The sequence below is a fragment of the Zeugodacus cucurbitae genome, chromosome 2 (assembly GCF_028554725.1).
Source record: "Zeugodacus cucurbitae isolate PBARC_wt_2022May chromosome 2, idZeuCucr1.2, whole genome shotgun sequence".
Classification (NCBI taxonomy): Eukaryota; Metazoa; Arthropoda; class Insecta; order Diptera; family Tephritidae; genus Zeugodacus; species Zeugodacus cucurbitae.
In genome coordinates this window covers 54,615,177-54,625,482 of record NC_071667.1, presented here as the reverse complement: position 1 = coordinate 54,625,482, position 10,306 = coordinate 54,615,177, and the positions used below count along the sequence as shown (strand labels likewise).

The following is a 10,306-nucleotide window of genomic DNA, read 5'->3' as shown; positions in this document are numbered from 1 at the left end:
AATTATTACTTATAGTTGGCCTCCGTAATCATATCAGTAATATAGGAGGGATGTACGATAAGGTCGTGACCTGCAAAAGTAAAAATAAATTTTGAAAATATGCTTGATACGCTCACTGCTTTAGCCTCTTTATCCTAACTGAAAAATACGTTTTCTGCAGATCGGCAAGATATGATAAACTCCTCTTTTGACACAAATTTCTCTCATCCAATGACTTTTCACTGTGTAACTTCGTATTCTTTGTAAATTTATTTATCAAAATTGAAACAAACAATTATTAGTTTACACATATTTTTTTCTTTATTTTTTATAAATTATATTTTCAAGACTTAAATATGAGTGAGTTTGTGCTCTTTGCTTTCACTATTTTAATATAAAATATTATATATTTTCTAATAGTAGGCAGAGGTTTCTTACTTTTATATAAAAATAGGGGTATTTATAAAGCAGTACAAAATATTTATTTTTTACAAAATTGTTTACGAAAATCTTTATTATTTATACAAACTAGATACGCGTATATTTTTCAGAGTAAATACAATATTTATGTACGTTTACATATTTTAAGTATCAAAGCATAAGTTACGTAGTTCATTTAAGACATTTTTTTTTAATATAATATAATGCGTAAGTACAAAATTCGTTTTTCGAGATTGTAAACAATCAGTGGCTAGTTACAAAAGTTAAATTTATCACAATAAATTCTTTAATGGTGTTTTAATTGCAAATGTTAGGTATCGTATGTGACTGCTTATAAATCTTTCTTCTTTTGTTGGTAACTCTCCTCGGCTGCATTCATCAACAAATTCGTCATAGCGATACCAGTGTGTTCGGCTAATTGTCGTAGAAAACCGTTCGGTTGCTGCAATAGTTCATATGGATGGCCCAGTTCCACCATTTGTCCGGCATCCATGACCAAAACACGATCAGTGTCCATTACGGTGTGCAGACGGTGGGCTATTGTTAACACTGTGCATTTGGCAAATTTGGTGCGAATAGTTTTTTGTATCAGTTTATCAGTTCTGCAAAGAAAGTGTTCCATATTAGATTTAATTATGCATATGTAAATAAAATCGTTTAATATCCAACTTACTCTGGATCCACATTAGCCGTAGCCTCGTCCAATATAAGTATCTTATTGTTCCTGAGTATGGCGCGTGCCAAACAAACCAGTTGCCGTTGACCCACACTGAAATTCGCACCACCATCATACATGCGACACGCAATACCGCCTATCAGTGTCGACACATGTCCACGCAATTCCACATCTTCCAATGCCTTCCACACTTCCGCATCAGTGCGCTCTTCCATGGGATCCAAATTATAGCGCAGAGTACCCGAGAATAATACAGGATCTTGTGGTATTATCGATATTTTACTTCTCAAATCGTGTAAGCCAAGTTGCTCGATATCAACACCGTCCACGAGTATCGCACCCTCATTGCAGGCCAAACGAAAGAGTGATTGTATAATGGAAGATTTTCCCGCACCAGTTCGACCAACAATACCGATCTTCTCCTGTGGTGCTATGACAAAATTCAAGCCTTTCAGCACATACGAGTCCTTTGGCGAATAACGCAATTTCAAGTCTTGGAACTCAATGCGTCCTTCACTGGGCCATTCACCTTTCGGTTTCTTGCTCGGCTCTGTGTGTAGCGGCGGTTCTTGTGGCTGTTGCGTATACTCGAGTATACGTTCCACGCTGGTCATATCGTTTTCCAATTCCGCCGTCTGTCGCATACCCCATTGACACATACCGATCATGGTCATCGAATGTAATATGGCCAAACCTACATCACCGCTATTGAACTGATTGTGTAAGACGAGAAAACTGAAAGTCACCGCTGCAATGTAGAGTACGCACAAGAAGTCCGACCACAGCGCAAAGGCGCGTGTACAGGAGATGAACAGAAACCAGGCGCATGTGTTGCCATTCATGTAATCGTGAAATTCCGCATCCAGTGCCGATTCAGCTTTTAAAGCGCGTATCGTGCTAAGTCCTTGAAATGTCTGATTGGTCAAGGAATATATTGGACTACGTGCTGTAAAGTGAAATTAAATAGTTGCAATTAATGAAAATTTTTCAAAAAATAAAATAAGAAACCACTTACTAATAGATTCGATGCGCTTAACGCTACGACTGGTGTTCACATAGATGTAACGGAATAGAAAGAGGAAAGCGACAATAAATGCTGCCGGCACTAATAACCAATAATTGGCAATGGCTACTATTATCAGCACGCCAGAGATGTCAATAGCAAACTGTAAATTAAAAAAAAAAAAAAAATTTTATTAATTAAGCAATCGCATTGCAACAGGCAACTGCACTCTGACTTACCGCTATACAGTCCAATAATGTATGTGGCACATCGGTATCCACAGTGCGTATATCCTTAGCAAAACGATTTAGTATTCTGCCAGATGAGTTGACATTGAAGAAATACATGCTTGTGCGTGTGATGCCGCGGAAGAGACGATCGTGCAGTTTGAGCGATATACGTATACACATGCGGAAGAAACCGAATGTACGCAGTATGTAAACAACCATTGTGGAACCTAGTATAATTGCATAGAAAATGACCAACTCCTGACGCACTGCTTCCTCATTTTCCACGCTACGTACGGTGGTATGATTGCTCAGAGTGTCGTTTGCCGATAAGGTGACATTACTTTCTTGCACGCTGCTCATGGGCGTGGCATTGGCTATCGAAACTTTTTCTTCCCAAATAACCCTGCAGGTAGGACGAGAAATAGTTTGAGTTAAGCAATTACATCCTAAAAAGTCTGCATAACTGTACTTACCATCTAGACAAAAAGTAATCGACACCAGTGAGCATAAATCGCGCGCAAATAAATAATGCTACGATTATCAGAAGTAGTATGGGACTTTCTAAGGCTTTGAAGTATGACATGTAGACATCCAATTTCACAGAACCTACGGCCTGTTGCTCTTGGTGTATATCCTCGACTGGTGCTTCATCCGCATGCAGCAGCTGATGATGCTCCATGCTCTTCTCCGATTCACTGCGCGACATGCGACTATCTACGCTAAGCGCATCTGTTGTATCGGCATCTTCATTAGGTATCTCATACGTCGCTTGCATCAATAGGAACTGACACTTTTCATTTTTCTGCAAATCCTGATATCTGCCCTGTGCCTCAATGCGGCCCGAGTTCATGAGTATCAGCTGTTCCACTTCGAAAAGATATTGCAGTTGATGAGTCACCAATATGACTATCTTATCATAGAGAAACTCGGTAATGCAACGTTCGAATATGTGTTTTCCAACGTGTGTGTCCACAGCTGAAAGTGGATCGTCCAGCAGATATATGTCTGCTTTGTGGTAAATTGCACGTGCCAAATTAACGCGCGCCTTTTGTCCACCACTCAAGCTAACGCCACGCTCACCGACAATTGTTAAATCACCATTCGGCATCAGCTCCAAATCACGTTCCAATGCACATGCTTTTATGACTTTCTTATAACGTCGTTCATTGTACGAATCCACAAACACTATATTATCGCGTACAGTGCCCTCGAAAACCCAAGGTTCTTGCGCCGCATACGATAATCCGCCGTTGATCACAATTTGTCCGGAATTAATTTTAACCTCACCCAACAGTGCATTTAATAAAGTCGATTTGCCCGCACCAACAGGACCCACGATGGCTACCAAAGCGCGCTCACCAATTTTCACATTTAGCTCCGAAAGTGCGACGTTTCCCTTTCCATCCGTCGGTGTATCTGCATCCCATGTAGCGCTAACATTTCGTATCTCGACGCCCTTACGTTCCGCGTGCGGATGTATTTCACGTCCGTTGGCAAGTTCGCCGAAATTCTCTCCTTCACTCACGTTGCCATTAAGCTCAACTTTCTCATTCTTCTCATTGTTGTACTTCTTCGTCAAATGTTTCTTATCAGTTTTCAATACGGGCGTTGTGGCCGCATCGCCATCTTGTAGGAATTCGCGCACACGTTTCGCCGATACCGTTGCCTCTGATACGAATGTGATCGCCAATGGCCAAAAGTGTACCATCGAATCGTTCAACATGTTGAAATAGGAAGATACCGTATACACGCGTTTCGCCGTCAACGAGTCGCCGAGATAAATGTACGAAACCAAGGCGAGAAAAACTGATAACGGTGATATCATAGAGGTACAACTGAGCGCCGCGTGTATATACGAGGTACCCTTGATGGCGCGCACCTCTTTATATCGTATATCCGCTATAAGTTTGGCAAACGAATTCTCCCAAGCATACATTTTGATCACCTGTATACCCTGTATAATTTCATTCATCAACTTTACGCGCAAATCCGTACGTTCGGCAGTTCTACGTCGGTAATAGGCCGCTTTCTTGCCGACATAAGCCTGTAAGGGTATAAAGCTCAACATGAAGGCCACGCCAATAACTGCTGAGATACCAATCTCACGATACATAAGATAGCCGATAAGTATCGACTCGGTTGGTCCCTTCCACAGATCATGCAGAAAGGCCAGCGCCACATCAAAGCGACCCACATCGTTTGAAAGTATATTTATGGCACGACCGCGTAACCCATCGTTACTGGCATTTTTCGAGATTTGCAAGCATTTGCGATATATTAGACCCGATAGGCCGATTCTTATTTTAGTGCCCACTTGAAATATGTAAAATATAAACGGATGAAACGTAAAAACTGGTATCACAGAACATAGCACAATTCCGGCGGCGAGTTTGTAAGCGTCCAATTCGGTTGTTGTTGTCTGACCTTCGACAAAGTAGGCGACCAGACCGCCTAGCAACAGCGGTTGTATGGCTCTAAAATAATGGAAAATAATGAAAATCATTTCTTATTTATATGACGACGGCTGAAAATATTAGACTCACTTGCAAATCGATTCAGTGATGGAATAAAGCACGCCGAGCGGCAAAAATACTGATCCATAGGCACGTCCAATCACACGCAAAATACTGGGTTTCTTGCGCATACGTTCCTGTTCCCACAGCTTGCTGAACTTATCAGTGAGCCTTCCGCTATCTAACGATTCACGATTCTGATATAAATCCTCCTCTCTTAGCGGACCCTTCAAACCCAAACGGAAGATATCGCGCATCCACCTAAAAACAAAAAAAAGAATATTTGAAAAAACAAATTGTGAAAGCAGTTAGTGCGCGTAATGGAAGAATAGTGCAGACAAAACAAAACAAGAATTTTGTTTATGTGAAGTAGTTAACCTAAAAACGCTGTGCATAAATGCGGCTACAATTAGAAATCGGAAAAAAATTCTTAACAAAATTTATGAGCACAAACAAAAAAAAAACCGGTTGAGCTTACGCACGTGAAGCGCAGAGTGCAAAGCGCTACAAATGTATGTGCGAGTGTATACGTTTGCCTATAGAGTGCAATAAACCCAGTTAAAATTTTCGGTTTCAAAAATTTTTATAAACGGTTTATCAGCACAACCTTGAAATCGTAAAATTGATTGTAGTATAAATTGAAAGTATTAAGTTTTGAGGGCCAATATACGAACGCTTACGTATGTTAGATTAAATATATTACATAAATAGGGTTAGTCACTTCAAAAGTTAATACTTATTTATGTATATCAAGTAGCAATTAAACTTTTTATGGAAGATCATGATTAGTTTTCATTTAATATTACTTTCTATTCATCATAAAGTAGAGTTTCCAGACATAAAGAAGAAAAAAGGCATACTGGAAACTTGATTTTTAAATATAATATTAAATATATGTATGTGTAAATATACTTTAAATATTTAACTGCAAAATTGTTTAGCAAAAGTATCTAAAATATAGCTTGAGATAACGATTTACGAAAGTTATGAGGATTTCTTACGCTTTCGAAGCGCAATTTTATTGTATTTTTTCGTATTATAAACTTTATCATCAGAAGAGCTCATAATTAATCATAATTTTAATCATGATTGCTATACTCTTAAGCAGTATCGAATTCCCATATACATAAAAAATAAAAGGTTGAAAAAATTTAAACTTGTTAAATTGTTAAAATTGAAACTAGCGCACATTAAAGCCATTATTACCATGCAAAGGACTACCTTTTACCGACAATTACTTACTATCTCAATATGATTGACACAAAAGGTCTGTCAGCAATCAGTAACCAACAATTTTACACATACTATTTACACCTATGTAGTTATATATACTTCCGATAGGCACGATGTAATGCAAAATATAACTAGTTGGTTTGATCTAGTTTGAAATTTAAATTTTCCGAAAAAATTGATTTGTTTCTGGGTATTGGACCAAATATAAAATTATGTTCTCCATTTTCGAAGTTAGCCTCCAAAATCGATATATTCGCTTTCGAATTTCGAAATTTAGCTTACTTGAAACGCCATTATTAATTATAGTATGTATGTAAGTTACCAAAAAAGTAAAAATTATGGGCATAATCAACCTTCTCGGTGTTTTTTTCTGGAAGATTTCTACTGAAATTAAATACGTACAGATACCAAGAGGAAGGTCGAAAAAAAAATTCCCGTTATTTTTTGAACACACCTCGTACATGCAATAAACTCTGATTATGTTTGTATATACAGTAGTTTTCCGAAATAACGAACACATTAATTGTCAGGCCTGTTTGTTACATCGAATTTTTCGTTAATTCGAGTACTCACTTAGAGGTATTTTTATCAATAAAAATTAGTTATATATCCATAAATTGCAGTTTTATAAATTGTTTTATTAATTATTTGTTAAAAAATGAAAAACCATAATAAAACAATTCCAATAAATTCTTCCAAAATGGACCAATTCTGACACTTATACCTCTATTTGGTGCTGATCAATAAATTTAAGCTTTTTAATAAAATTTAATTTTTTTTTTTTTTAATTCTGGTTCGATGTTGTTTAATTTTTTTCTATTTCTTCATGTTATTCGTTAAACCGAGTACTTACAAATCACCGATGTTCGTTATTTAAGGTACTCAATGTAAAAAATTTGGTTGTTCGCTATAAGCGGTTTTCGTCAAAACGAATATTCGTTATTTCGGAAAACTACTGTATTTAAAATATTTTTTATTATTTAGAAACTATATTTTTTAATATGCCGTATGAAATTTTATTGGCTGTAGGGATTTTTTTGTTTTGTTTTTTTTTTTTTGTTTTGAAACTCCAAACGTTATAGATAGTATAAAGTACCGTAATAATAATAATTTGTATGCCATCTCAAAAACTAAATAAAAGAAATTCCAGTAAATCGTACCACCTTAATGTATGGCAGACACTCTATGTGACATACTTATAATTAATTATAGCTCTTTGTTTGACTTTTTCTTTATATTTATATTAAAAACAAGTCAAACACCAAATTTATGCAAAATAATTTAAAAATATAAAAAATTAATTATAAAGTTTATAATTTAGAAAGTTTATTAAACAGATATCTTAATATAATTAATTACTTTTTAAACAAACTACATACTTTTTTCTTTTTTTTCAGCTTGTTTGGTAATTAATAATTCCATTCCGCAAGCTAAAAAGCAGGTACGTGCCCCTTTAGTATTGTTTAAGTGTTAAAAATTAACAATTTCTCCATATAAATATATGTATATGTATATATAAATGTATATTTATATTAATATATATGAAAATATATTTTGTTGCTTTAACCTAATCATAAAATATGTAATGATTCATTCGTCCAAAAATCTGAAAAATGTCCCTAAAACATTTTATTTCTCATACAAATAAAATTTAATCTACATTTATTAAACTACCATATTGGTACTAATCAATTTAGTTCCAATTTCCGTTTTTGTTCTTAATTTTTTGTTTAATTGTATTTAATTGCAATGCTGCTGCAATTAGTTGGAACGTTATATAGAAGGCGAGAATGTGACGAACACACATAAGCACAGATATATACCTACATACATATGAGACTTGTAACACAGGCAATTACAAACAACAAAAACATACATATGTATGTTTGATTGAATATGCACATGAATAATTTATAGCAATAAGAGCTTATATATGCTTTATAATTTCAATTAAATTGATAATATTTTTATACGCATTTCGTATAAAAAATATAAAATAAAATACGCAAAAAAAAAATATAAAAAAAAGTTCAGCAAAGTAACAAAGTGTTGAATTAAACAAAGAACAAATCATACTTTTTTCGAGTATTTTACATATTTAAATCTGTCAAAGTCATGTCCCTCTTCCTCTTCTTCATTCAATCCACCACACACACACACATATGATTAATTTCGATGCTTACCAGAAACTCCAGCGTGAGAGCAAATTTACCGTTGGATATGGATTTTTTGGACGTTCAATCTTTTTTCTAGTCCGGTTCATTATTTAATATTATTTATGACAATAATTTATTTACAGTTAAGTTTAATACTTTTTTCTTGTGCTCCACACAGTACGGCACAAATTTCACTTTTTCGCAATTGTATCACAAACTTTACGTATAATTTATTTACTACATATACTTAGTATCCTTATTTTTTTCTTTCGTGTAATTTTATATTGCACTTATCACTTTCATTAACGGGAAAGTAATGTGCTCATACAAATTAACCAATATTGCTTATGCGAATCTTATAAATTTTTATCAAATTTATCAAATAATCGATAAATATAATATAATAATGGCAGTTAATTGTGTCAGAATCCGACAAAAACCAAAAACAACAACAAACACAATTATTAATATAAAAAGAGAGTTATCACAAAGTTGTAATCGCTACTATGTTCGCATATTGCTTGCCAATCAATTGCACACATACACATGCACGTACATAAATCGTGAAAAAAACGTGTAATTATTCTTCTCCACTTTTTTTTTTTTTTTTGTTATTTAGTATTTATTGTCTGTAGCGGCGTGTAGCAGATTTGTATTATTTTGTGTGCTCGTTCTTCGTTTTCGTCGGGGACGTTGTGCGGAGGTAATTTTCAATAGTCAAGCACCACAAAGCACCACAACAGAACGCAGCACGCGCACAAAGCCAACTGAATCTCTAACCAACCAAACTCTCCAATTTGTTTGTTAAAAGGGGGTTGTTTCCTTTATTTATGCACAAGTGTACATACTACACTAAAACTGCAATTAACAGCAAAAAGCGCATAAGTCAATTCTAACAAAAATTGTTTTAAATGCATTACTGTTAAAACAAAACTAAATATTTTACACACAATTTGTACAAAATATATAACTTCATAATGAGCTTCATAATTTAATACAATTTCATTAACTAAAGTCAGCTTAATTCTATTTTCAACTCTTAATTTTATGCGCTCAAACGTTAAAACGCGTAAGTCAACTTAGGCGCTTTTTGTTTTTCCCCACGCATGCATTGTTATTGTGTCGGCTAGTGAGCGCAGTTGGAAACAAAGCAATTATGTACGAAAACCACACAGAGATAGGCATTTTCTACGCGCTCTTTCGCCGATTCGCTCTTAATTTAAGCGCATTTTAGTTAAATATGCGGCTTTTGGTAATGTTATGTTGTGGTAGGTCGGGAAATCTTGCAAGAATTAATTTCACAAAGCTGTGAAATGAGTCATAATTCAAGTGTTGGAGATTAAATAAAAAATCTAATAGAATAACATACATATTTAAAATTGGATTAATTGAGTTGAATAACAATTTTAATTAAAAAATGTTTACAAAACCAGAAGTGAATGCTTTACTGAAAAGTTTCATAATGCCTACCTACTATATACTTACCTATAAGTATGAATATATCTCCATTTATACTAAAATAATAGATTAATAACATCCTTTGTACTCGTTGTGATTCCAGACATATTTACTGTATATTTTTTTCTACACCCACACAATTGTTTTTATTGTGAAATTTTCTTAGAATTTTATTTGCTTTTCCTTCTATGATAGTTTTCTCAAATCTTTGCCAATATAGAAAAATTAAATAACAAAAAAAAAAAAGTTATACCTACGAGTTGTAAAGTCTACACTCGTCAAAAATATTTTTTATGATATACCCACACATGTGATACTCACCCTATAAATAAGACGTTGGCAACTAACTACTGGGGTGATTTTGCTACTGTCATATGTATGTATGTACATATATTCTCAATTTCTATTGCCATCTACAGTGGAACTTCCATAACACGAACTTCTATAACTCGAAGATCTCCATAACTTGAACTTTTGAATTGAAAATAGAGTTTAGAAATCAAATTTCATAGAAATTACCTTTCATAACTCGAACTTTTCGACCAGGGCATAATACAAAATTTAAAATTTTGCTATCAAGGAACAATTTTAAAGGAGTCCCTATATTCGTATAGAGA

General features: G+C 34.6%; 1 protein-coding gene across 1 annotated transcript; it reads right to left on the bottom strand.

Annotated features, from left to right (window-relative positions):
* Window positions 1-459: 459 nt before the first annotated feature.
* LOC105209430 (probable multidrug resistance-associated protein lethal(2)03659) lies at window positions 460-9,017 on the bottom strand. Its single transcript, XM_011179823.3, has 7 exons — window positions 8,259-9,017; window positions 4,873-5,103; window positions 2,803-4,803; window positions 2,339-2,732; window positions 2,112-2,262; window positions 1,094-2,042; window positions 460-1,022 (listed from the first exon to the last, which is right to left on the bottom strand). The coding sequence occupies exons 1-7, from the start codon at window positions 8,336-8,338 to the stop codon at window positions 752-754; spliced, it is 4,077 nt and encodes a 1,358-aa protein (XP_011178125.2). The 5' UTR covers window positions 8,339-9,017; the 3' UTR covers window positions 460-751.
* Between the last annotated feature and the right edge of the window lie 1,289 nt (window positions 9,018-10,306).

Excerpts from the sequence above, each read along its gene's own strand:
- LOC105209430 (XM_011179823.3), bottom strand. The coding sequence starts at position 8,338 with ATGAACCGGACTAGAAAAAAGATTGAACGTCCAAAAAATCCATATCCA. Across the intron at positions 5,104-8,258 it reads CTCTCACGCTGGAGTTTCTG|GTGGATGCGCGATATCTTCC; the intron begins GTAAGCATCGAA and ends TTTTGTTTTTAG. Across the intron at positions 1,023-1,093 it reads ACGGCTAATGTGGATCCAGA|AACTGATAAACTGATACAAA; the intron begins GTAAGTTGGATA and ends CTTTCTTTGCAG.